Source organism: Vicugna pacos, chromosome 12 (assembly GCF_048564905.1).
Source record: "Vicugna pacos chromosome 12, VicPac4, whole genome shotgun sequence".
Taxonomy (NCBI): Eukaryota; Metazoa; Chordata; class Mammalia; order Artiodactyla; family Camelidae; genus Vicugna; species Vicugna pacos.
In genome coordinates, this window is record NC_132998.1 from 9,302,869 (window position 1) to 9,329,588 (window position 26,720).

The 26,720-nt window shown below is 45.9% G+C and overlaps 3 protein-coding genes across 6 annotated transcripts in view; 2 read left to right on the plus strand and 1 right to left on the minus strand.

Moving 5' to 3' along the window:
• Nucleotides 1–3,600: 3,600 nt before the first annotated feature.
• Nucleotides 3,601–11,214, plus strand: NFE2 (nuclear factor, erythroid 2). Its single transcript, XM_006203087.4, has 3 exons — nt 3,601–3,847; nt 8,590–8,758; nt 9,945–11,214. The coding sequence occupies exons 2-3, from the start codon at nt 8,645–8,647 to the stop codon at nt 10,950–10,952; spliced, it is 1,122 nt and encodes a 373-aa protein (XP_006203149.1). The 5' UTR covers nt 3,601–3,847; nt 8,590–8,644; the 3' UTR covers nt 10,953–11,214.
• Nucleotides 11,215–13,598: 2,384 nt separating this feature from the next.
• On the minus strand, nt 13,599–20,146 carry HNRNPA1 (heterogeneous nuclear ribonucleoprotein A1). Of its 3 annotated transcripts, XR_001458903.3 has the most exons (12): nt 19,995–20,146; nt 19,322–19,438; nt 18,874–19,020; nt 18,550–18,760; nt 18,362–18,454; nt 18,184–18,276; nt 17,816–17,890; nt 17,450–17,608; nt 16,754–16,909; nt 16,420–16,486; nt 13,981–14,052; nt 13,599–13,743 (listed from the first exon to the last, which is right to left on the minus strand). XR_001458903.3 is itself a non-coding variant. In XM_072972698.1 (11 exons), exons 1-10 carry the CDS (start codon nt 20,007–20,009, stop codon nt 16,431–16,433), a joined length of 1,122 nt encoding a protein of 373 aa, XP_072828799.1. In that variant the 5' UTR covers nt 20,010–20,146; the 3' UTR covers nt 15,480–16,186; nt 16,420–16,430. The 3 variants fall into 3 exon arrangements, 2 of the variants coding, with proteins under 2 accessions (XP_072828799.1, XP_072828800.1); XM_072972698.1 differs by lacking the exons at nt 13,599–13,743; nt 13,981–14,052 and adding an exon at nt 15,480–16,186; XM_072972699.1 differs by lacking the exons at nt 13,599–13,743; nt 13,981–14,052; nt 17,450–17,608 and adding an exon at nt 15,480–16,186 and having other exon boundaries at nt 19,995–20,145.
• Nucleotides 20,147–20,662: 516 nt separating this feature from the next.
• CBX5 (chromobox 5) overlaps nt 20,663–26,720 on the plus strand; it is a 33,808-nt gene continuing 27,750 nt past the window's right edge. The window contains exon 1 of one of the 2 annotated variants that reach the window (XM_006203082.4): nt 20,663–20,820. The gene's annotated coding sequence lies outside the window, so the exon portion shown is untranslated. Of the gene's footprint in view, nt 20,821–20,997; nt 21,151–26,720 lie in introns of those variants that run through there. The other variant, XM_072972700.1, reaches the window with a different exon arrangement.

Genomic DNA, 26,720 nt, shown 5'->3' on the forward strand with positions numbered 1-26,720 from the left:
TATCTTCCCCCAAACTCCATTGAATAGATATTATCATTATCAGAACTCTGAAAAGTTGGGTTGCCCAAAGCCATATAGCCAGTGAATGCAGGGACTCCAGCCCAAGTCTAAGATTCATGGTCTGGTCCTCCTTCACCCTATTCTATACCATGCAACCTACTCTAGATTTAGAATTAAGCTCCAGGGGTTATTTCTTCTGCACTATTCTGGACTCATCTATCAGCCTTCATCGGATTTGGGTTCAGTGCAGGGCTCTGCTGGCGGGACATAAATCCTAGATGCCCAGGCCTAGGAGCCTAAGTTTTGCCCAATTGCCTGGACCCTTGAAAGCCACAAGCTCTTTTGGCCTGTGGGTCCAGCTCAGTGTCCCCGCAACTCCTGAGTCAATCCTCTAAGAATTTTTATCTGTGGAAAGGAACGTCCTCAAAGACTTTTTTTTAATCTTATGCTCACCCAAACTAAAACACAAGAAAAATCCAGTGGATGGCTTAGGAGATCTGGCTTCACCAACTGGGCCTCAGTTTATATCTCCACTGCCTTACTTTAGTTAAGAGGGGCCTCACTATTCCCTGGTCCTAGACCCCCTCCAACACCTCCCCCAGCCATCCGGGGTAACCGCCAGGCTCTGCAGCCTAGGATAACGCCCAGCCCTCCCTTGCACCCTGTGGCTGCCTCCCCTTTCCGTCTGTTGAGAGAGGAAGCCAGGGGGTGGCGGGTGCAACCCTGCAGGGCACTGATAAAAGGGCCAGCCCTGCCCTCTCCCCCTGGGGCCACTGCGGTCAAACCAGCCGGCAAGCAGGCAAGGCAGCCAGCTCCCTCTGGGACCCATGGCCCTCCCCTGGTTCCACCTCTACCCACCCTGCCCTACTCGGGAAGCTGGTTGCATAACCCAGTGGGCTGTTTGGCAACATTGCTTGTGGCTTGCCCTGATGCTGGTGGTGGTGTGCACACACACTGGGGTGAGGGTGGGGTGGAATGACCAGGGGTGACAGCAAATCAGCCTTTTGGGGATGCGTGACAAGCATGGATGCAGACTGGTATAACAATAAAGATATGTGGCCACGTTTTTCTCTATACTCTGCCTCTGCCACCTTTGCTGAAGCAGGAGGATCTTGGGGATGGGAAAATCATAGGTATCCTGCCTTGTCTAGCCAAAGGCATGATCCACCCCATTCAGGCTCCTAATCCCCTCCTAATCAATTCAAGGAGATTTAAAATAGAAGGGAATTGACTCTGAACATCAGGAATCTGAGAGAAGGGGGCTAAAGGAACCATCCCCACTCCTGAGGGCTATAAAGAGTGTCCTGGAGGCAGGAGGCAACCTAGGAACGGCAGTAACAGCCTCTTCCTACAAATGGGGAGTGCTGGTGAGGTGAGAGAAACAACTCGGCGTGGCCAGTTGCCTAAATGAAGGCTGTCTGTTCAACTAGCTCAGCCTTGTCTGTCCCCTAAATAAATAGTAAACTGCTTCAAACATTTTCATTCGCGCACAGGATGAAATACAACCTCCCTTAGTTTGACTTGCAAGGCTTTACAATCTAGCCCCAGTCAAACTTCCCAGTCTTATCTTTTCCGACTTCCTACCCCACACCCCACCCTAGGGAACCCAAAGTACTCCTCTGTGTTTTATGCCTCGGTGCCTTCACATCTTTGCTTGGAATACCCTTCTCCCCATCTCTGCTAGGGGAACCCCGAGTTATTCTCCACAGCCCAGATCAACTGTCAGCTCCTCTGTAAAACCTGCTCTGAATTTCACCAAGAAGAAATTCAGCTCCGTAGCATTTTATGTAGACCTTTATTAATGTAATTCCCTACCTACACTGTCGATGAGGATGCAGACTATGTCTTATTCATCTTTGTGTTGCTGGAGTGGGAAGCATAATAGATACTCAATAAATATTTGTTGAATGAGTAAGTGATGAGTAGATACTCAATAAATATCTGTTCATTCATTGGCTAATACGCGTTATCCATAGTTGTAATCTGCATTGTCACAAATAGTGTCCTGAACTGGTAGCTTTCATTCAGTAAGTGTGTGTTGACTAGCAGTAACCTGATATCATTATTTAATCAGCCCCAAGTGTGATTATCACCACCCCTCAACCCCTCTGAGGGGCCCAAATAAACATGCAAGTGAGAGAGCTATATCTGAATGCTCGTGTCTGTGACCCAGATTCACACTCAGGTCATGAAGACATTCTGAACCCACAGGTAACATACCATGGGTCACCCTCCTGTCCTATACAGATCATGCATGTAGAACCATGATCTCCTGGGATGGGGATGGAATTTAAAACATTGAACCATGGGTTTGGCATGGGTATTGACCCAACCCACACACATAGGCTGCAAAGAGGTAGATATCTCATGGCCTCTGGAATTGCGTGGTTGGGTTGCTGAGTTGTGGGGTGTCCTGAGAGAGAACTGGGGTGGCTGATGTACTGGTGCAATGGTGGGGAACACTTGGAAGGCTCCCAGAAGCTATTCTTTACCAACCAGGACAGAATATTTTCATTATTTTAATAGTGAACACAGCCCTATCAGAGAATGCTGGCTGAATGCCAGCCTGGCCTCAGAATGGTACCTGCCTGCCTTCTGTGTCTTTGTTCCAACTTAATTTGAATATCATAAGAAGAAAAATAGAAGGAAAAACAAATGTAAATTGCAGCTGTAAGGACAGAAGCTAGACATAGGAAGGACTTTCCATAGAGCTGAAAGCCACAAAAAGCTAGGAGGAAGCAAGACTTTTCTCCTAGTCTCTGGAGAGAGATCTGTTTGGCCTGGGACTTGGGCTGTGTGTTGGAAGCAAAGGGATGAATGAGTGACTTCTGGGGGCACTTACTGGCCTGCCCCAGAGCTGCTGTGGGTGCTAGGGGATGGACCTGATGTCATATACACGTGTCCTGGTCTATCCAGGGTATGTGGCTGCCATGTGGCTAGGGTGCCTTGCCTGGAAGAAAGGACAGAGGGCATCCAGGGTCCCCTTTAAGGGAGGTGAATAATGTCCCTGCTGGGCGCCTCCCCCCTCAACTCCCCTCACACACTGACAACAAACCTGGCCAAGAAAGAGGCCTTTGTCCTAGGACATCTGAGGCTGCAGGGGGAGGGGAGAAGGCTACAGGTGAAAGGACACATCAAAGCAGCCGGCCCCTCCCCCCCTCAAATCTCCCTTACCCTTTTCCCAGAACCCAGGCTTTCCTTAAATAAAAGCAGTGCCCAGAATGCCCATCTGCCTAAACATCTGGGATGCTGGACACCTGGTACTTTTCTGCCCTCCACCTTGCCATGACTCAGTTTCCCTGTCCCTAAGAGAGTCAACGGGGCAGAGGGAAGGAGGTTACAACTTGTATAAAGTTTAGAGGTCACTTTGCCATGGATCTTCAGCTTGGAATTCATCATATGCATGGGGGAAACGCAGACCTGGCTGGACTCCTGGGCTCAAAAGGAGGACTGGGAGAGGCTTGCAGCCTTGTGTGCCCCCGCTGGCCGGGAGCAAGGTGGGGGCGGGGTGTGGGCAGAAACCACACCGGGCTCAAGTTTCCTCTCTTGGCCAGAAGGGGCAGGAGGAGAGGAGGGCCACGGGGAAAGGGGAGGGTTGGAGGAAGGACGGAGAACTCAGGCCGAGGGCTTCAGAGAGGAGGCTGGTGCGCCTGCCCCGGAGCTCCCCGCACTCAGCCGGAGCCTCCACGCTCCGCGCTCAGCGATGGCCCGGGGGCGGGGCTCGGCCCTCCCCGGTTCTCAGAGGTAGCAGGGATCCTCACCCAGGAGGTGTCAGCCCAGGCCCAGCCTCCCCAGAGACAGCACCCGGAGCCTCAGCTCTCCTCACCCTGCTCGGACCCTGCCACAGGTGCCTGAGGGGCAGGGTGGGAGGAGGATTCCAGTGGGATCCAGGGGCAGGCTGGGGAGGTGGAGGAGGCAGAGGGAGAAACTAACCAACTCGCTGCGCATTCCTAGGAGATCTCAGACTTTCCCAGGCTGCCCCTGGTTTAGGAAATTGACGTCTTTGGGAATTTCCCTGGGAGAAGACCTAGACAGCTCCTTGAGCACTGTGGGAATCTAGGATTGAAAGGCTGTGGACGGGGTACAAGACAGTGGTCCCCTAAGGCACCCCTGAAGGGCTGGGGAATGACCCTGAGTAACCCTTCAGTGGGCTGGCTGCCCTGGGGCAGCTGGGAGAGACTCTCAGGTATGTGGTACCACCCTTTCCCCTACTCCATTCCATCATGCTGCCCTGTCTAGCCAGCTGGGAAGGTTTGGGGGAAGCTAAGGACTCGGAGACAGTGGATGCCTGGATGGCTGAGAAGAGTAGTTGCAGCAGGACTGGCTGGTAGGGGTAGAGGGTGCTGAGTTCCTGCCTCCTTTGGCCCCTTCTCTTCTCTGCACCTGAGGCAGAAGAGAACAGCTGGTACTGGAAGGGAGAGGGAGGCATCCCCCCTCAGTATAGTTCCTTCTGCCTGGAAACCTTGGCAGCTTGCGGAGTAGAGGGCTGGGAAGCAGTGGAAGAGAAGAGGCCAGGTATCAGATCTGCTGGGGCCAAGATTCTCTAGCCATTGGCCCCCAAAGGACTGGAGTTTGGAGCCTAGTGACCAAGTGACAGGATGGCAGACACTTGTCCCTCTCTCCCTCATTCCCATACACCTGTTTGAGTCATATATGCCCCAGGAGGTTGAATCTTACTATGATCAAATCTCCCCCCCGTCCCCGACCCCACTCACTCTTCCTCCCCACCTCTCCTCCACCCCCTTTTTCCTCCTTTCTGTTTTTTTCTCTCACCTCTGTGTGCCTCTCCCTCTTCTGGGATTCTTCGTAATCTTCCTAAATAGGTTGCTCACCTGCCACTGCGCACTCCCAGTTTTACTGATCCCTCCCCATCCTTTCACTGCCTCTGTTGACACCTGGTGAGGTGCGGTGGTCTAGTAAGCCTCAAAACAGGATCCCAGAGGCAAGCCTTCTCTCTGTCTCTCCCCCTTGTCAAGGCGTTAGAGCAGATGAGGCCAAATACCTTCCTCTCTCCAGCATCCTTCCTCAAATGGCCCTCATTCTGTATCCTTAAACATAAAGCTCCATGTCATTCCATGTGTACTCAAGGACTGTGATGAGATCTTCCTGGGTGGGCTCATCAAGATGAGAGTAAAGAGGACAGATTATAGTCCCTGGGGATAGCACCAGTCCTACCTGCAATGTTGGGGAGCAAGATGGCTGTGTGACCTCAAAGTGTGGGCTAAACTGGAAAGTGGGGACAGTTTGTACAAGAAAAAGGACACAGGGAAGTGTACTCCACCTTCCCAGTGTCTCTCCAGCTTCTGAACCCTCTGTGATGGTCTATTTGATCCAATTCTGACTATACCCTCCTCCCTGACTTATAACACTGGCTGCCAGCCCCCTGGCCCATCTTCAGGAAGGTAGGCTTCTAAGACCTAGAGGGGCCTATACCTGGGGTATAGAGCACCACGTATCCCTGAGTGTCTAGAGGAAAATATACCACCCCCTTTGGGCCTGGTGCAAACTTGTCACTGCACCATAGGGCTTGTTGGAGCCAATCCTGAGGTTCTTTTTAATTCCCTCCTCCCAAACCTCCTGCTTCCCCCTATCAACCCTTCTGCATTCTCATTTCCCTGTCCCAGCATCAGGGGAAGGTTGAATTTCTGGTCTTTATGAGAAGGAATTGCTATTTAGTCTCAGAGACTGGGGCAGTCTAGAACCCAGCCTTGCCTGGGTCAAGGATGTGAAGCTAGATCCAGAAGTCTAGAGATCATTTGCCAGGCTCCTTTCTGACTTTGTGTTCTTTCAGATAAGTCCACATGATTGGATTCGTTTAGTAGTTTTCAAGCTAGGGTGGGCCTCCGGCATCAGAAACACCAGGCTGCTTATTAAAATGCTGACTGTTGGGTACCTGCATCTAGGAATTCAATTTGGTAGGTCTAGGGTAGCTTTCAGAATTCTGTGTTTTTACAAGTACCCCAGGTGATTGTGGCCCACGATAAAGCTTGTGGCTGCCTGAGTCAGATGCAATCTACTGCAAGGGGGTTCTCCAGATCTGTCTCCATTGAACAGGAGAGACTGCATAGAAGCGATTTGCTCATGATGATACATCTGGAAGGCCAGAGAACTTGGTCTCCTGCCTCCTAGGGCAGGATCTTTGTACTGCACCTAACAGTCAGATCCGGGAAACTATAAGGAGGGACAAAACGGGATGTGTATGTGTATGTGTGAAGAACTATGAGGCAAGAGTCATTGTCCCTGCCCCCTAAACCCCTTCTCCATTCACTTTGCCTTTGGGCAATTTCCGCCAGAACCTGGGTGGGGGAAGGTGGGGTTCCGGTGTTGAAATTGCATCCTGGACAGACATAAACACCCCACCCTCTGCCCACTGGCCAAGGGCTTGAGCCTACACCCACTCCCAGCTCTGAGGATGGCAATAGAACAAGACGGTGGGGGCAGGGGCTGGGGAGATCCTCCTTCAAAAGGATAATTTGCAATTCTCACTAATTTTGTGGCGAGTCAAAGAGTGGATTCCATATTAAATAGCTGTTAAAGGCCATTTTTGTGTGATCTAAGGTCATCCAGCCCTATGCGCTTTCCGTCTATAAGTCCCTCCCTGCCCTCAGACTGCCTGCCTTTACTTACATGGCAAAGGTAGGGTGTGGTGTCTGGCCCTAGGAGATCAGGAGGCCCCTGCCAAATCTGCTTGGAATCTCTTGCTGAAGTCTGATGAAGAGCCAATGCAGGGTGAGACGGGTGTTCGGGAATAGGGAATTCGGATGAAGACAGGGGCTGACCAAGAAGAAGATGAAGGCAGGGGTCCAGGTTTGCTGAGAACGTTGAGCTGTCCAAGCAGAAAGGGACCTCTGAGTTCAACTTGTCTAACTCCCTGGTTTTACAAATGAGGAAACAGAGGCTCAGAGAAGTGTGATGGCTTGCCCAACATCACACTGCTGCTTTGTGGCAGAACTCTGGCCAGAGCCCAGACCTAAAGAAAAGGGGCTGGAGGTATTCAAGCCTCTAAAGAGACACCCCCCCAAAAGATGAACAAACAAACAAACAAACAAACATTCCCCAAATACACATTACTGTATATAAAATAAACAACAAGGCCTACTGTATAGCACAGGGAACTATATTCAATTTCTTATAATGAGCTGTAATGGAAAAGAACCTGAAAAAAATATGTATGTATATATGAATTGCTTTGCTGTACACCTGAAACTAACATTGTAAATTGACTACATTTCAATAAAAAATAATAATTTTTAAAAATGCATACACATATAAGCCCTTTGATGGGCAGGAAAACTAATCTATAGTAGCAGAAAGCAGATCAGTGATTGGAGGCAGCGGTGCAGGTGGTGGGATTAAATATAAAGAAGTATAAGGGAAACCTTTGCAGATGAAGAGATGTTATGTATCTTGACTGTGGTATCTGGTATATGGGCATATACCCAATGGGTGTGTGTGTGTGTGTGTTTGTGTGTGTGTGTGTGTGTGTATACACATAAATGCATCAACCTGTACATTTAAAGCCGATGTGTTTTATTGTACATAAAATATACTTCAATAAACTTGATTAAATTAAAAAGAGATTCCCTAGAAGAGAAGGGACTGAGATTCCAGAGACAGTTGACTGATGGAGACCACCAAGAGTCTTGCCACGTGGAGACCCAGGAGTGGGACTGGGAAGGTCCCTGGAAGGCAGGCTAAGCTAGTAGAGTCAGCAACTGTAGGTTTCAGTCCTGATCCTGCTGTTTATCAGCTTGAGTCTCCATTTCTGAATGGACTTTATAGGATCTTCGTGAAAATCAATCTCGTAGACGAATGCTTACAAAACACCAGCACAGTTCTTGACAAATGCTGAATGAGTCTTTGCTATGGTTAGTATATGACTTTAGGAGAGGAGAGCCCCCTGGTTGTGTGGGGTGGGGTATAGCCAAGATGACCCTGGGGGACACAGGGCAGAGGTCCGGTGTCTCCAGAGACCATTCCTCCTCTGCTGCCTGCAGCTGATAAACTTCTTATCTGGCCCAGGCAGGGGAGCCCGGGGCCAGGATAGGAGGAGAGGGCAGGGCTGCTATCAGCCACCAGGCCTGGGCCATATCTCAGAGAAGGGGAGGGCTGTCTCCTTGGCTTTTCCCACAACATGCTCCTTGGGGATCCCCAAGCACTCACTCTCACCTTGGAAAGAAAAGATTGAGATACTAAAACTGAGGGCAGAGGAGGAGCAGAAGTGATCCCTGATGTTGCTGCAGGAAACAGGAAAAAAAAAAAAACCACCCTAGATGATGTGACTTCTGTCCCAGCCAGCAATATGCTTTTGGAGAGTAAGAAGTAGGAGACAGAGAAGATAAAAGAAGATAAAAACCTACTGCGCTTCCAAAGGAACCGCCTACAGCCATAGCAGGTGAGGTGGAGATAACACGGCAGAAAAAGGCCTTATAGCTTAAGGAGTTGTTTGATGGGTCCAGCATGAAAAGAGGGGGATGAGGTGTCTTCTACCCTCAGGAGAAGCTGGAGGGAGCCTCTCCATGGAGGTAGGACAGAATTGCTGACTTGTGGCAGGAGAAGCCCTAACCCTCTGTTTCTCCTTTGACACAGATTGCTGGGACCATTTGGGCTTTCGGGACCCTGGACCAGGCCCTGGCCCAGTAGGATGCCCCCGTGTCCTCCCCAGCAGAGCAGGAACAGGGGGACACAGCTGCCCACTCCGGAGCTGGGTGAGATGGAACTGACTTGGCAAGAGATCATGTCCATCACTGAGCTGCAGGTGAGCAGGGCTGGGGATGGGGGAGGGAAGAGCAGAAAAACAGGGAGTCTGCTGGGACTGAGACGGGGGGCTGGAGCAAGCAGGGTCTCAAGATGGAAGTGTTCCAGGCACTGTAAAAGGAAGGGCTGGAGTCAGGGGGCGATCTGGATGGAAGACCAGAACATTAAGAGGGAGGGGGTGTGGATGAGCAGGAGATAGGAGTGGTGGGGAAGGAAGGATCTGATTGGGGGTGTAAGCTCTCTCAGCAGCCACTCTGTTCATGTCTCTCCACCCCACCTCCTGCCCCGCCTTCCCTTCCTCACCTTCTCTTCTGACCTCCTCCAGTCCTGCCCATCTTTTTCCCTTCCTTTCCCCACCCTGCCCTCAGCAGCTGGGCCCCTTTCCCTCAGGTAGCAGAGCTGTAGTTCAGGGGCCTCAGGAAGGGGGGGGGGTCAGACTATGCCGGGGTCCTCTCCTCCTGCTAGTTGGACAAAGGGGTGTCTGTTGGCCTAACAATGATGCCTTTGTCCCCAGCTGGGCTGGAGCAGGGTGGCTCCCCGATGTGGGTTGGGGGCCCTGTTTCCAGCATGTTCTCTCCTCCTCTCTGCACCTGGGCAGGGACAGAGGGACTGAAGGGGAGAGGGCAAAGCTTGTGCTGGCTCCTGGAGGTACCTCTTAGCTCCCGACCTGGCTCTGCGCCCACCCCTTTCTGTCCCCTGCCACCTTGCCTGGGCCCTCAGGATCTGCCCTAAGCCCTCTTCCCACACAGCAGCTCCCTCTGCTGGACACCCAGGGCATGGCTAGGGTCTGAACTTGACCCTTTGACCCTAGATAACAGCTGCAGGAAAAGGTTCTGAGGGGTCATTCTGGATAACAACTCCTTGCCTTCCTGAAGGAAATAAAGGGACTTGAGCCATTTCAACCTAGTAAGAATTTCTACTGAAGAGGAGGGACTCCACAGTTGTGGCAGCGTTAGATAGTCCTCTCTGGAGTCTGACCTCAGTGACGTCCCTTCCTGTTTAAGCTGCTTTCTTCGTGAAATAGCTGTATCGCAGCTTTGCCAGAAGCTTTCGATGATTCTTAGAACCTTTCTGTTCCCTTGTTATTATCTCACTGGGTCTTTCAGCAGAACCCAGCCTTGTTCTCAGAGAGAGCTGGTTTCTCACCCTCAGCCTGTCTCCAAATCTCTTTGTGTCTTTTCTTGCAGGGCCTAAATGCTCCAAGTGAGCCATCGTTCGAGCCCCCAGCCCCAGTCCCATACCCTGGGCCCCCGCCGCCTCCAACTTACTGCCCCTGCTCAATCCACCCGGATGCCGGCTTCCCCCTGCCCCCACCACCTTATGAGCTCCCAGCACCTACAGCTCATGTCCCAGACCCCCCATACTCTTATGGCAACATGACTGTACCAGTCTCCAAGCCACTGGCCCTCTCGGGCTTGCTCAGTGACCCCCTCCCAGACCCCTTGGCCCTCCTGGACATTGGGTTGTCGGCAGGGCCATCCAAGCCCCAAGAAGACCCAGAATCTGACTCAGGATTATCCCTCAACTATAGTGATGCCGAATCTCTTGAGCTGGAAGGGACGGAGGCTGGTCGCCGTCGCAGCGAGTATGTAGAGATGTATCCAGTGGAGTACCCCTACTCACTAATGCCCAACTCCTTGGCCCACCCCAACTATGCCTTGCCACCTGCTGAGACCCCCTTAGCCTTAGAGCCCTCCTCAGGCCCTGTGCGGGCCAAGCCCACTGCACGGGGGGAGGCGGGGAGCCGGGATGAGCGCCGGGCCCTGGCCATGAAGATCCCCTTCCCCACCGACAAGATAGTCAACTTGCCAGTAGATGACTTCAATGAGCTGCTGGCGCGGTATCCGCTGACGGAGAGCCAGCTGGCACTAGTCCGGGACATCCGAAGGCGGGGCAAGAACAAGGTAGCCGCCCAGAACTGTCGCAAGAGAAAGCTGGAGACCATCGTGCAGCTGGAGCGGGAACTGGAGAGGCTGGGCAGCGAGCGGGAGCGGCTTCTGCGGGCCCGAGGGGAGGCCGACCGGACCCTGGAGGTCATGCGCCAACAGCTGACGGAGCTGTACCGTGACATTTTCCAGCACCTGCGGGATGAAGCAGGCAACGGCTACTCCCCTGAAGAGTATGCACTGCAACAGGCTGCTGATGGGGCCATTTTCCTGGTGCCCCGGGGGACCAAGATGGAGGCCACAGACTGAGCTGGCCAAAGGGGTGGGACTGGTGATGGAGATTTCCTGCCTTCTCTTCTGATAAAGGTGCTCCCCAACCCCAAGGCCCAGAAGGAGCTGAATTCTGTAGACCAGAAGGGGTAACAATGGGAAACCTGGCATTTGGAAGGTCCAAGTTGTGTTCCATGAGGCTTGCCTGGAGGCGAGGATGTGAGGGGAGGGCTGGAATCTCTCTTCCGTGATTCAGGTATCTGATCTCTTGTTTGAAGCTTTGGTGTATAAAGCACTCTACTGAAACAGTCTTCCACTGTGTCTTCCTTCTTGAAGGGAGGGTGACGGAGCGGAGGGCTGCTCAGGGCTTACCACTTGTGGGTGGCGGAGAGTTCTGCCAAGCTTGTTTCTTCCCCCTGCAGCTCTGTGTAAGTGGGACACACAACCCTTGGGCTTGAGCAGTGTGGAAATCTACCACCTTCACCCCCGTTTTCAGAGCCAGGGGCCATAGGTGATTTGAGCAACACCACCCTCTCTGGTGGCCCCCTATTTATAGAGCAGGTGTTGCTGCCAAAGCAGGTTAGACCCTCTGTGAGAGGGCCCTGAGGGTTAGGCCTCTTCTTTTTCAAACTTTGGAGCACGGAAAAGCCTAAAATGCCCACAGGCTTTTTGTTGTTGCTGTTCTCTTGCCTGCTTCTCCAGGACTCCCTCAGCCTGGGTCCTGATGTGCCCAAGTTCTGCTCTCTCAGGAGACTGAGTGAGCTCCTCTTGCCTGAAGTGAGAGAATTTGATCGGACACCCAAGTTTCAGGGGATTTCACACCCAGGTCTGGGTAAAACCTGCTCCACGGCAGAGCACAGTATGCATTTTGGTGAAGTCTATCTCCCTGGTTGTGTTAGACAGATGTTACCCATTCTTGCTTGGGGGCCGCCCTTTTCTAGATCTTGTAAGATCTAGGATGTTTTATTAGCATGCACTTTTTTCTTAGAATAGAACACAATTAAGTTTCAGAATTCTTAGCCACACCAATCAAAGTCCAATCAAACCTCCTTGACACACCCTCATCTCCTTGCTTGGAGCTGGGTGGTTCCTAATCTTCCCAGTCACTTAATCACACAAATTATCTTTTTGAAGTATTTTACTTCTATTTACACTTTAATTTTACTAGCTCCATTCCCAACAGGGAAACCTTACTTCCAAGTTTGGATGGTCACTACAGTTGTGGGATGTAAAAGCAGACAGAAGTGATCAAAGATGTGGAATCGTCATGCCTACAGATTCTGAAAAAGTTTCTAGCCTGGGTTTAGAGGATGAAAACTTCCTATTCTGGATAGATATGAAGACAGTTTGACTTGTCAGCTTTCTCAAAAACTTAAGAAATGTGGGATCAACTTGTAACAGGCAGCACGTGGGAGCTAGCTGTTCAATTTGATGAGCTCACTTAAGATTTTTACCATTTAATTCGTAAGCTCGCAAAGATGGTAATTCAGAAGCCAATTTAGACTTTCATTTATTTAACAAGTATTTGGTAGGCACTTAAGCTCTAAGTATTGTTCTAGGCATTGGAGATACAGTGAACAGGAGACAAGAACTTCTCACCAAGGTACACCGTAGTGGGGGAGACCCTCAGATACACATTGGTAAGGGGTCACCTAAGGGAAAATGTGGAAGAACAACCTGGGTTCTTCACAAGTCTCCATAATTTGAATAAGCTAATTATCTTCCTTGAGGCTATTTCCTCATCTAAAAAAGTATGTAACTTATTTTTTAGCAAACTGGTAGCCTGAGTCGTCCCATCCCTCCCAACCATGACTGTGTCAAACAAAGGGAAACCTCATTTAGTAACTTCAAGTTACAGTGTAGATTATTCCAAATTCCAATTAGGTGACTGACTTTTGGATTCACACACCTCATTCCCCATCCCTCTTCAGTTAGGCTGAAAATTGAGGCTGAATAATGACCTTTTCTGAAGGTAGAGAAAAATCTAAGCATTTGCTTATAAATTATTGTTATCTTACATCTAATTCAGTATTTTTCAAGCTTGAAATAGCTAATACTTGTTCAAAGAGGAGATCCAAGGGGGTGGGAATAGCTCAGAAGTAGAGCACATACTCAGCATGCACACAGTCCTGGATTCAATCCCCAACAGAAAAAGTAAAATTAAAAAAAGACCTACTATGCCCTTCCAGAACCTAACAGGCATCGCTCCCGGAAGAGACTCACTGAATTCAACAGCAGCTGTTGGCTTTTACTACAACTTCATCTTCCCTTGCCAGAGTAGCTACAAAAAGGACATGCTCAAGAGCAGTAGTAAACAGCTTACTTCTAACTGGGTCAAAATATACTCCTGCAGTGGGAGCCAGTTTCTGGTTTTACAAAACCATGATGTGGACAGGGCAAACTTTAACTTAGTAAACCACTTCTAAAGCCAATCCTTTCTCCTTCATCTGAGTAGCACAAAGCTTTAGTTAAAGCATCTATATTAGTTTTCTCTAAACTGCTAGCTTCAAAAATCTGTAAGGAATGAGGGGAGAGGGTAGCTCTGCTAAAAAAGCTGGTTTGCCAGACCTCTGGTATGTCATTAATTTCCGTATTTCCCATTCTCAAACTTGATATGGTGAAGAATGTGCAGTTATCTCAAGTTCCCATAATACCATGAAGGGAGACAAAGAAAACAAACAGAACCAAGCTAATAAAAGCACTTTATTTTTAAAAAGTCCATTCACAAAATTGAATGACTGATTCAAGCTGCATAGCAGCTGGTGGCTACTGCATGGCAGTGGAAATGAAATGCCCAGTGGCTCAGATAAAAGTCCTCATAAGGATGTTCCTGCAAAAAACAAAAAAAGAATTTAAGTCTATATATAAGCAGGTGAAACACTGTAGTTATATCCATTCTCTTTACTGAGAACCAAACTGCTTTAATAGCTCTCTACTGGCTAAATCTACGAGACCAAATAGACTAAATTAGATCTCAGATTTTGGGAGGGGGGTTCTGAGGCACAGCTTGTCAATCTTTCTATTGGCTAATACTAAACATTATTGCTGTTACTTTATAAAAACTTACCTTTTGGTCATGAGCTTTAACTGATGAGTTTCTGTTTTAAGAGTTGAAAAGCCTGTAGTAGTAGACTCCTCCCTAGAAAAGTAAACAGCCTTTAGAACTAGCTTTTCTATGGCACAAGTCCCATCTCAGGCTAAATCCCCTCCACACCCCCATTAGTGGTCCACCCAGCCTCCCACCATCATTTTGGGGAAGATTCTAATGCATTACTTTGAGCCATTGTTTTAAAGAAATGGGTCAAAGGAAGGTAGGAGATATAGAAATTAAAGGGTAAAGATACATTACAGTATAGAAATTCCTTCAATTGGGAGCCACCAAGAGTAGGGTGAATTTAAAGCAAATTTATCTCCAGAAAAACCAAATTCAGCTTAACTGGACTAGTTTTGGCTCAATATATTAAGGAAAATATAACAGAAAACTGGATTTTAGATTAACTATATGGATGTAAGTAAAATCTGTTCTTACCTACCAGCATAGTAATAAAACCTTTTCTCCTGGTTCTGACTGCTAGTCCTAAGAGTCAGGTGTGCCTTACTCTTGTCTGCCTCCTTCCTTGCGGTGGTCACTGAAATTTCACTCCCTCTAGCTTTCATGGAGGGTGCCGTGGCCTGCCCCTGGCTTATCTGTACTCCACATACCACAAGTGTCTACTCTCAGCTGTAGAGTGTCTGAGCTCGGAGTCATTCGCGCTATACTTGCTAGCAGTTCCTAGTAGCTGAACATCTCTCCTGGATCTTTAAAGGCATTTTCACGAATCCTGAGGTATCTGCAAACTCCCTCAATAGTTAAGGTTCCACCTGCCATTGCAAACTCAGCCAATATCAAACCCATGGAACTATTATCCATGCCTTCCCACCCACCTCCACCTCCCGCGCAACCCCACCCATCCCTCCCGAAACTTCCAAGTAACAAACCCATGGGATGGAATACACAGTCCTAGTGATAAACACATCTCTATGCTACTAGGTACAATGGCACTGAAATTGGGGGCAAGGGAAAGGCTCAAAGGAAGCTATGTACAAATAACAATGACTGGATATTGTTATAACAGTAACCTGTTATAAAGATTTAGAAATCATTTTCTATACAATCAACACTTTAGGATGGTTGTGTGATCTTGTGTCACATTTAAAGGAAAACTGCAGTTAGCATGAATGTAAGTTGATAATATGGTTCCTCACTGCTTCCAATTTTACTCTACATGTTACTATGATCAATCTATAAACCTCTATAAAGACCCACCCAACCAGAAAAACTGCAGTTTTCCTTTAAGCCTGTTTTTGTGTCAAGAATAAATTCTTACTGGTATTACTTAATTTAAAAGGTCTCTCAAACCTTCTAATCTGTGGGTTTACGGAGTGGCATTAGCCAGCAGCTAGTTTCTATTCTCTGGCAGAGTTTTGCACTTGAATTGTGATAGAAGCATTCAACATTATCAGGGGTAGCGGGTAGGGAAAAGTCCAAAGCTCTGCCAGTCCCAAATCCATACAGTTGTCATTCCATTCAAGAGGGTATTAAATCGTTTATTGATTACACATGATAATGGATGATACACAAGCTTCATTCCCATCTATAACTTTATCTGGTACCATAATTCAATTTAGATATATTGCATAGGATGTGCCAACAAACATATTAATAACCAAAAACTCCGTGACTGCTTGGGTGACCCTTTTAACGGTGAACTCCAGGTCACAACACAGTAACTGTCAGTTCAACTACACCAAAGTTTCTGAAGACAATGGCCTCTCCACCCAAGCAGATTGTAAATAAATTTTGAATGGAACCTGGCATCACCCTGAAGGAATTCTAACTTCACACTGTTGGGGTAGTTTACCAAAATGGCTTCAGAGTAGACTAACTTTACACAGCACATTTAAAAAAAGACACATTTATTCAGCGTCATGATCAGACTATTACATTTAGCAATCAACAGCATGGGTGCAAAAAAAAAAATCTACATTAAAACCCTTGGTTGGAATGCTTTACACTTTCCACAGAACAGAAACTAAAATAACCTGTTATACAATTAGTCACAAATACAGTCCTCGAGTTTTTTTGCCCATACACATGAGTATTGTCTAAAACATGTCTTCTTTGTAGCAGCTAGGCCCTGCCACCACTGTGCTTGGCTGAGTTCACAAATCTGTTGTAACCTGTAGCTTCCCTGTCACTTCTCTGGCTCTCCTCTCCTGCTAAGCTTTGTTTCCTGTTGAACAATACGGAATAAAGTTGTTAATCTAAACATATTAAGACTCAAGGCTACAATCCAATAGCAAGTTGTTTCCCACAAATTTTGCTGATCTGAACATTAACTTAATATCCACAATTTTACTGCAATTATAACGTTAACTATGTTGCACTGCTCAGCTACATTAGGGTTACTGGGTTCATTATCAATTATAAAAAATTAAGTGAAAACACAAAAAGGTGTTTACTTACCTGGCAGTTAATTAAAATCTTCTGCCACTGCCATAGCTACTGCTGCTGCTGGAACCGCCATAGCCACCTAAGAAAAAAAATTTGTTCCCTTAAGCTTTGAAAGTGCTAATTTAACAGTAGAAACAGCTTTTCTATTTGGGGTGATTCATGAGTTTGGGCTCCCATGATTTTCCCAATTCAATTACAAGCTACTAGTTGCTTAAAACTTTCTCAAAGTTTAAAAATCATCAGCTTTTTGTTGTCTACACACGCTCTGCCTAAAGATCTAACGTTTTCCTTAATAGTACTTACTGGTTATGGATATGCCTGGCTCTCCAATACATTTATACTATACCTTGGTTTCGTGGTTTGGCAAAATATTGGCCACCACCACCATAGGGGCCAGAACTTCTGCCTCCGAAGTTTCCTCCTTTCATGGGTCCAAAATTTGAAGATTGATTGTTGTAACTGCCAAAATCATTGTAGCTTCCACCACCTCCAAAATTGCTTCCTAAGAAAGGAAAAGAGGGCCCTTTATCTGTCATTTGGGGAAAATGAAAAATTCTCATGTTCAGAGCACAAGTTACATTAGTTTCCTGCCTTTCTCCCAAACTCTATTATCTGTATTACATCCTTTCGGGGCAAGGCATTCAGTTGAATAATCCAGTAGTTAAAAAATCACCCCCAACTTACCACAGTATAGCACATAGTATAATGTATTTTCTAGCCTTGAAGGCCTTTACCCATCCAGGGGCACTGCAAACACATGCTGGATACATCAACTAAGTGCCTAAGGTCCCAAAAGAGTTAAGATACTAAAATCCTGCTAGAAGGCAATCTAATTTCAATTGAGTGCACCACTATCCACTTATCCATCTATTTGGGAGTGAGGCGGCCCCAGCTTAAAGCTAGGAGGAGGTAGCATTGCAAGCCCATTAAAAAAAAGCACCATGCAGTATACCAGACGTTTCAAAGCATCAAGTCCCCATACGGATAAACTAAAAGGCTAAGCTAGCTATTGCACCAAGTACCTGGATCACTGGATACCTACCACTACCACCGCCAAAGCCGCCTCCGCCTCCTCCGTTGTTATAGCTGTCATAGCTGCCACTCCCGCCATAGCCACTGCCCTGGTTTCCATAACCCTGTCCACCACTTCCATAGCCTCTGCTTCCTCCAGAGTAACCAGGGCCGCCTCCTCCATAACCACCTACAAGAATACAATTCTTCTCAATAAGACAAAAGTATTGAAAAAACAGTCAAAATTTGTGCAAGCATGATGGCTAAAGGCCTGCTCACAACATGCTGTTATGGTCAGTGTTGAACTTATCATGCACTAGTTTTAGTCTCTACTAGCCTATTCTAAAGGTTGCCAAAACTTTACCCATGGTTCCTTAAAAAACAACAAAAACCTTACCATCATTACCAAATCCATTGTAGCCATCCCCACTGCCACCATATCCACCACCACCACGACTGCCACCAAAACCACCTGAAAGAAAACAGAATTTAAAAACCTGGTTTTAAGTATGTGAATTGCGTAAGTTACACCCTAGTAAGTCTAGATTTTAGGGACAATTAATAAAAAATTACAACAATTATTTCCATATTAAAGACTAACTTCTGGTCAGCGAGAAGTCGGAACTACAATTGTGTAAAATGTAACTTTGGAAATGTTGGACAGGAGTTACATGCCACCACAGGTGGCAAAAACAAGTCATCTGGGGGTAATTAAGTTACAAGTTTTATCATTAATTCTTAGTAGTAAACCATAACCACACATACCTCGACCACTAAAGTTTCCTCCGCGACCAAAATTGTCATTCCCACCAAAACCACCTCCACGACCACCACCGAAGTTTCCAGAACCACTTCGACCTGAAAAGGTAAGTTTGAGCGTTAAACTCCAGAGACTAGAATTACTCAAAGTTATGTTTAAGTTTCAATTTACAAATAAACCCACCTCTTTGGCTGGATGAAGCACTAGCCATCTCTTGCTTAGATAGGGCTTTCCTTACTTCACAGTTGTGGCCATTCACAGTATGGTACTTCTGAACTAAAAAAAAAAAAGATAGAAAGCATGTGATCTCAAGGTATAAACTACTACATGAATTTCAGAACCCTTACTTCCAGGATTTCACCTGTACTTACTGACAATCTTGTCTACGGAGTCATGGTCGTCAAAGGTTACAAAAGCAAAGCCTCTCTTCTTGCCACTGCCCCGGTCAGTCATGATTTCAATCACTTCAATTTTCCCATACTGTTCAAAATAATCTCTTAGGTGATGTTCCTCCGTGTCTTCTTTAATGCCACCAACAAAAATCTTTTTCACAGTTAAGTGGGCACCAGGTCTTTGAGAATCCTAACAGGAAAACAAAACCCAAGTTATTTGTATTAGTAAAATCTATCCCCAAATTCTATTACACCCTCAAACGTAAAGCCAAATGACCAATGGGAGGGGAAAATGTCACTCACTTCTCTTGAGACGGCCCTCTTTGGTTCCACAACTCTTCCATCCACCTTGTGTGGCCTTGCATTCATGGCTGCATCCACCTCCTCCACAGTGGCATATGTGACAAACCCAAAGCCTCTGGAGCGCTTGGTGTTTGGATCCCTCATTACCTTAGATGTTAGTTTAATACACAGTAAGTAGTATCTCAGAACCTAGTGTCATTTCTACGTTGAGTAAGGCAATAGGAAAATTTGCACCAACCCTAGCACTAAGCCTTTCAATTTACCACTAGATATTATGTAATCTATTGAGAGGGAGCTTTTAAAATCAGTTAAGAAAGCCACACCCTCTATCGTATCATTCCCAACCATAATCTCATTAGCAATCTCCACAAGCCTTCAAATAGGAACTACAGCAAGATAGCCCAAGGAAATCGACTAGTTCTACGGCTTTGTCACTTCCAAGTCTTACCACACAATCTGTGAGCGTTCCCCATTGCTCAAAGTGGCTCCTCAGACTCTCATCGGTTGTTTCAAAGCTCAAACCTCCGATGAAGAGCTTCCGCAGCTGTTCGGGCTCTTTGGGAGACTAGGAGAAGGGGGAAAAAGTGTTAAGTGGAGCTATAACGCAAAGCATCTCCCAGTTAGCAGAGGCAAAATAAGCTAGCAACACACGAAGCACACATTGTTCCTTTGGGTCGCAACAAGCCACGTGCTTCCCCCTATCAGGGGACACGGCGTGTTGGGGGCTGGGAGTGCTGGGAAGCAGCGAGCGCATGCGTCCCTTACTCTTCCCTCCAACGCAAGCGCAACAAAAGGATTCCGGGGGAGGACCACACCGCCAATACTGGACTATAGCTGCTCTTTAAAAAGTCGCCTACTGAGACAAGGTAAAAAAAATAGACCGAATGTGCCTAAGAGTTTTGCAAGGAGGAACGAGACCGGCGTGATAACTAAGGGCTGCAAGACGGCAGCCTCATGGCGACGAGGACAAAATGGCGACCTGAACTCAGGGAGGAGTAGGCCCTGGCAGCGACCGAAGAACTGCCGAACGGACTAGTGCTAGCAGCCAAACCAGGCCGCAACCTACCGAACTCAGGAAAGGGCGAGGAACAAAATTCAGCTGGAGAGAGCGTCTTACTCACCTCTGACTTCGACATGACGGCAGCCGGGAAGGGACGCTTTAACGATGCTTACTCGGCGGCGTCCACGGGCAGAAAGGAGCAATCTAACCAACGTATCTGCCAGCCTACCTTCGGCCTCGCTTTTTTATCCCGCCTCCTCGCTGTCGGCATTGGTAGACTCCGCCCCTGAGCAACTCTGATTGGATATTTGAAATAGCTTCCCCTTTCTATTGGTCTCTGGTGCTGCATTGCAGCGTGCCGTCATCCGTCTGGGCGTTCTACGCAGTCTCCACCCCTGGCGGGGGGGGTCCATTGGCTCCCGAGTAGTATTAGTCTTAAATAGTCTGATTGGCTAGCCAACCAATCATTCATATTTGAAAGCACTTAAGGTAGTTATATAAATTTTTAATCTTCTACGCCCCGAACATTATATTCAACTCATTCGGCTAATTATGACTGATACTATGCATTAGAAAAGTAGTTAGCAAGTAACCTTTTTTTTTTTTTGGCGAAGACGCCTGCTGAGCGCATGTGTAGTAAAATGGCGAGTTTACGCAGGCGCGTTAAGAAGTTCCGCCTGGCGCTTGGAACACGTGAAATGGCGGGCGGGAGACGGCGGCTAACCTAAGGCGCCTGCGCAGTGGCGGGAGTTGGGCCCCTTTTTGCGCAGACGTAATGGGCGGGGAAAGGGTCTGGGCCCAGGATTGGTCGCGCAGGCGCAGGGAAGGATCCGTTTTGGCGGGCGGTTGGCGTTGCGCAGAAGGCGGCGGCAGCGGTGGCTTGTGGTCCGGCCTCTCCACAGAGGAACAGGGGCGACGATAACGTGAGTGATCGGTCTCGATCCCGGGTAAGTGGCGGACAGTCTTGCCTACTCATATGCGGTTTTGAACCGACTCCAGTTGGGCCCGTTATTGTGTGAAATGAATGGACCGCGGGGTGGGGGCTCGTGAAGGGGGAGCGGTGGGTCCGGCCAACCAATGGAAGAACAGGGGCGGGGTGTTTTATCCCCGTAGGTTCTGTGGAGCTTTGCAGCCGAAGAGTTTGACTGGCGAGTGTATAGGCCAATTGGGTCTGCCTTTAGCTGCCGAGTGATCGGTCCTTGGGCCATCGGTATGTGAGAGGCGGGTTTTCTCCTCCTGAGCAGCGTCTCGCTGAGCCAATGAGCACGAAGCGCGCGGTAGGTCGGGCTCCTCCGGAGGCAGCGGTTTGACTCCAATGGGGAATGCGGGAGTTGGGCGGGTAAATGGATGGACCAAGTCTGGAGCCAGTAGGCGGGCAGGCTACGGAAAGCGCTCGGGCAGGTCGTCCAATCAGCGCTGCAAAAGAGGGAGGTGCTAGATTTGGGGATGCGAGGAAGGGGATTCAGTGCCTGTGATGGCGCGTGGGGGTGGGAATTTTATCCGCAGTGACTTTAACGAAGCCTTTGGGCCTCCATGCCACACACATCTCTGGTAGGGAAGCTGTAAGTTTGCTCCTGTATGCTGCGAGTTTGGCTCCCCACATCGACACATCCCACCATCCACCACGTTTTAGAGTTTGCGAGGGAACAAGGGAGGTCCTTTGACTTTGAGAACTCGCTTCTTTAGGAAGACTGGCTTGAAATGTTAGAACGAATAGGATAAACCTCTGTATTGTTGTGGAAAGGCACCCAAGAAAAATCGCCGTCGTAGCAACAATGCTTATTTCCACTGCAAACAGATATTTGTATAATCCAAAAAAAAGTTGTGGAAAGCTACATACCGAAGTGTGTTACCTCTAGGGACACAGTGGGGTGGAGACAGGTTGGATCTCCAGTTTATAAATCTTTGCAGGGATAATTTGTGATTAAAATTAAACTTGAAAGCCGGTTGTTTTTGTGTTTTCAGTTATAATCAAGTACTTCTCACCACCTCCTTACTCATTACACCTCAAAAATTTGCTATTTTTCCATTAAGAACTAAGGTGACTTTCGGTTTGAAAATACAAATTTTCGAAAGGTAACTTAAAAAATACTGCCTGGTACCTACTAGGCATCATGCTAAGTGCTTTTCAAGCATTGTCCATGTCCCCAGTGCTTTTATATTAGGCTCTTCTCTAGGAACTTTTCCTTCCATGTATGTCTGTTTCTTTACAACATTAAAGATCTTCTAAATCTGTCTTTCTGCTACTCCTTTGAGGATATCTGAACTTGGATAAAAAGGAAGTTGCTTAAAGAGAGTGATACTTAGGGTGTTGGAGACTAATTCATCACTTGGGTTATTTTTTGTCTTTGAATATATTTTCTTCAAAATATTTTATGTGCAGTCCATATCCTGTTGGTAATGCCCATTCTATTCATTCCAGTATGTTTTAGTAAAATACAGAAATTTTCATTACATATTGGCTGTACCAGAGTTTATACTGCTCTCTTCACTGATTTAATTAGAGTCAAGGGGAAAATGTTTACTGTATTAAATTCAAATACAGATGAAGTACTCTTATGACTAGAGATCTTTTTGACATTGCACAAAAGAAAGATGATTTTAACTGAGCTTATCAAGAATAGAAAATAGATGTTCATGTTCTCTGCACTTGAAAAAGGAAAACCTATTTCATAGTTATAACTATTTGTAGGTATGCTAATAATGCAGCTGCTTAGTTTATAAGAGCGAAAGTGATAACAGGTTAAGTGTATCTGTCCCTAATTTAAGTTTGAGAGGAATACAATCTTGATCTACTACAGGGTTTCTCAACCTCAGCACCATTGACATTTCTAGTCTGATAAATGCATCTCACCTCCCTCACACTTCTGCTTGTGACAATCAAAATGTCGCAAATGTCCCAGGAGGGAGGGGTGCAAAATTTCCACCTGAAAACCATTGATCTAAAATGACAGATGGTAAAGTTGATTATCTTGTCAAAAATCTTTTATTTTGCCAATTGGAAATTAGAAGGAGAAGATGAGTAAAGTGTTTAGGAAGTGTCCTTTGGTAAGTGGATCACTAAATCCTTATACTTACCTGTTCAGATACAGAGTGATCATTGTTCCATTGGATAAAAGGAAAATTTCATTAAAGGTTTTTACCACTTCTTACAGTTTAAACATTGATTGCATCTTGTGTTTATTTGACTTCCTAAAATAATGGCAAATATGCTTTTGAAGAAGGTGGACTTTGTCTCAGGTGCTTCTTACATTTTCACCTGATTTATTCCTCATTCCTTTACTTGCATTCTTTTGTATCAATATCTCAAACTTTTTTAACTTGACCCTCAGTAAGAAATACATTTTACACTGACTGTACACACATTGAAAGTTTCACTACGCAAATAAACGTGCAAAGCGTTCTGGTACTTTCTCATGTATAGTATACTATTTTATTTTCTCAAAAACACGGGTCAGTTTCTGCTGAACTGATTTTAAAGCTGTGTGGAGACCCACACTTTGGGGAAAAAGAAAAACAACTGATCTGAAGAATAGGTAACCAAATCATGCCACCTTAGATTGCTCTCCGAGTAGATTCCTCTCATTTTCAGCCTCAGCTACTTGGGTCTATAAATAAATTAATCAGTGACCCCTTCTTTGATGTTCTTAATAGTCTGTATTTTTATTTGTAAAATTTCAAGACTTGAACCTAGATTTTTTTGGTTTTCTGTGGTATGCAAATAAAAACTGCTTGTCTTTTTGTGGATTCTCTTACAAGGTCACAGTTAATAGATCTGATAAACATTTCTCTCTGCTGGGGAAGTTTTGGTGGGTAATTTTGCATTGAAATTCTGAGACTATCACATTAAAAAAATCCTAAGTTTAGGCTTGTATTTCTTGCCTTTGGAGAACTTGGCTTGGTTGTTAACTTGTACCAGCCACTCTGTTCACAATACAAAATGCTGAGCCTGTGTTACAAAAGTTAAATTTCAGGCACTTAGAGGCATACCATAGCATCCAAACATAAAAGGATTGTTCACTAAAAGGGAAAATAACATCTTCACTGGTCTGTCTGAAATCCAGACGGCTTCTGTTTTGTAGGAGGTGAGCAGGATGACAGCTGAGGAAAGAAGAAAGAACATACCTCTGAAGTGACTGGATTTTTATGTATCTAGGGAAGTTCTGGTGATTTTCAGAGGCTTTGACTAGCTCTAGAGACGAGAGAAAGGTATCCAGGGTACAAGGGTTTCTGAGGAAGACTAGTATTTTTTGCTTTTATTGAGGTATTTTAATTTAACCACATAGCATGATTTATACATCTTATTGAAATAACCCATTTAACAACTTCTGGTAAGGCATGTCTTCCTGTCTTTTTCCTTTTACTTGGTCTATTTTTTTTCTAACTTGGTCTATTTTTATTTCCATTTGCCTTACATGAAATTGGACCTAAGTGCTCTGGATGTTGATTTTAAAAGCAATAAATTGCAGTGTGAGGTATCACTTATAACTGACTCAGTATGGTTGATATTTACATATTGTTACTATCGATGAACCTGGACTTTGGGCAGTTGTCACTTTTCCCTGACACAAGCTTTGATTTTCCTTCCCTCTGTATAGAGGATGGCTTTAGCTGATCGTTGTACTTATGGGAAGGAGTCCAGGTCATCCTGAGAAGAGTTGGCTTGTGCAGAGTCCAGGACGCAGATTTGTTGGATTTCTGTAAGCCACTTGAAGCCACATACTCATTTCTGATGACAACTTTACACTTGTGTTGGCAGAACACCCACAGTGACAACTGTTGCCTATGTTTAGTCTGTCCGGGAGCTCTACCAGCTAGCATGTTTGGGGAAAAACCTACACTGTTCTTGTTAGCAGCTATGTAAATATTAGACCTTTCTGAATTTGTCTTCTCAGATTTGCCATACTTCTGGGTAAATTGCATCTGTGATCACCTCGATCACAACTTACCCTTTAAAATGAAGGATTAAAGGTTTTAGGCATTCTTTGGGTCACTTAAGGAACAATTCTTTTGAGGTCAGTAATTGTTTTTATATGTCTGGTTCATGATTTAAAAATTTTAATTTTCCCTGTGTCTTAGTTTCTTGTGGCTTCAAACAACAGGAATTTATTCTCTCACAATTTTGGAGGCCGGAAGTCTGCAATCAAAGTGTTGAGCCCATCCTGGAGGCCCTAGGGGAGATTTCCTTCCTTGTCTTTCCAGCTTCTGGTGGTTGTCATTATTCCTCGGTTTATGGCCATCTCTCCCTGCTCTGTCTTCGCATTGTCTGCTCGGTGTGTCTGTCTCAGAACTTCTGCCTCTTAAAAGGATACATGTGATTGCATTTAAGGCCCCCGCTGTTAATCCAGGTTAAATTTCTTCTTTCAGATCTTTAACTCACATCTTTTGCCATATAAAGTAATATTCATAGGTTTGAGGAATGAGGTCATGGATATCTTTGGGGGGCCATCATTCAGAGCACTACATCCTGGTTGTCTGTCCTGTAACCAAATAAATTTTACCTAATTCAAAAGAGAAGAGGTTATTTTTTAAAAATGAGGGACAAGTGGGGAGGAAAATGCCTCAGGAAACCTAAGTTTTCTTCCCACATCTGCTATTAGCTAGTGATAGATCCGAAAGTGAGGCATTTGCCGTCTTTGGTCCTTACTTTCTTCTTATTTGGAAGGAATTGGTTGGTGATAGCTAATAGCCCTTTAGACCTAAGACTTCTATGAAGTGACACCTAGATTGTCGTGGAGTTTGTTTTTGAAGTTAATAATTTAAAATGCTAATCAAGAACTCATTCTAGTATTTTGGACCAGTGTAGTCCCCTGGTGGTCTTGCCTAGGGCTTGAGGGACAGAAGACTGAGTTGTAGTTATTGGCTGGTTTTCAGCTCCTCAGGGTAGTAACACGGGATAACAAACCTGTGCTTGTTATTGTGTGTGATTTTCTAAAGAGTGTAATAGACTAGCTGGGCCATTTTTTACTCTCATTCTAATGAGGCCATGGACTGTGTAGTCTAGATTTCGTTTCTAGTAAGAATAGTTCATCAAAATTAAACACAATTTAAAGTTTTTTAGAAGGGAAGTGAATAAGAATTTTAAGGGAAAAAAATTAACGCTGACAGATTTTTCTACCTGAAACTAGGCCATAGACCTAGTTTTTAAATTTTTCACATGCAGTCTTATTCTTCAGACTTATTAAGTGCCTGTTGTATCGTATTTCATGATCAAGTTTTATAACACACTCTTACTATTTATTTCTTCTTGGAGAGGAAGAACTAAATTGCATTCAAGTATTTCTCTGATTGTAATCTACAATTCTTAGAATAAAGCAAGTTCACATCTGAGCCAGCGGGTATAATTATGTCGGAATAAAATGCCCTGTGCTGAAGAGGTCAACCAACAGGCTAGGATATTTATTTGAAGTTTGGTTTCTGAGGCAGATCCTTGAACTCCATGTACCTTGTTTCTCATTCCTAAATCAGCAAGACTCCCTTACCTCACAGGGAGTTGTGGAGGGTAATATACTGCTAATTTGTTCAGTTATTTCACAACAATAAATTATATCTAAGAATCTGATAAAACATAGGCAAACCTCATTTATATGTGTAGTTGGAGACAACCATAGATAAAACTTACAGATAGTCCACAAAATTCATTAAAGTTATTTTTAACTTCCTCTAGCAAACATTTTACCTTCTGTTTCCTGTATATTTTCCAAAGTATTTTCTTGTTCTTTTATTGTAACAGACATGAGGTAGGTAGGGCAAATATCCAATACCAGATTAGATAATAAAGGGGTCAATTCATCAAAAGGACAGAATCCTAATTTTATACAACTAATAATAATTGTCAAAACACAAG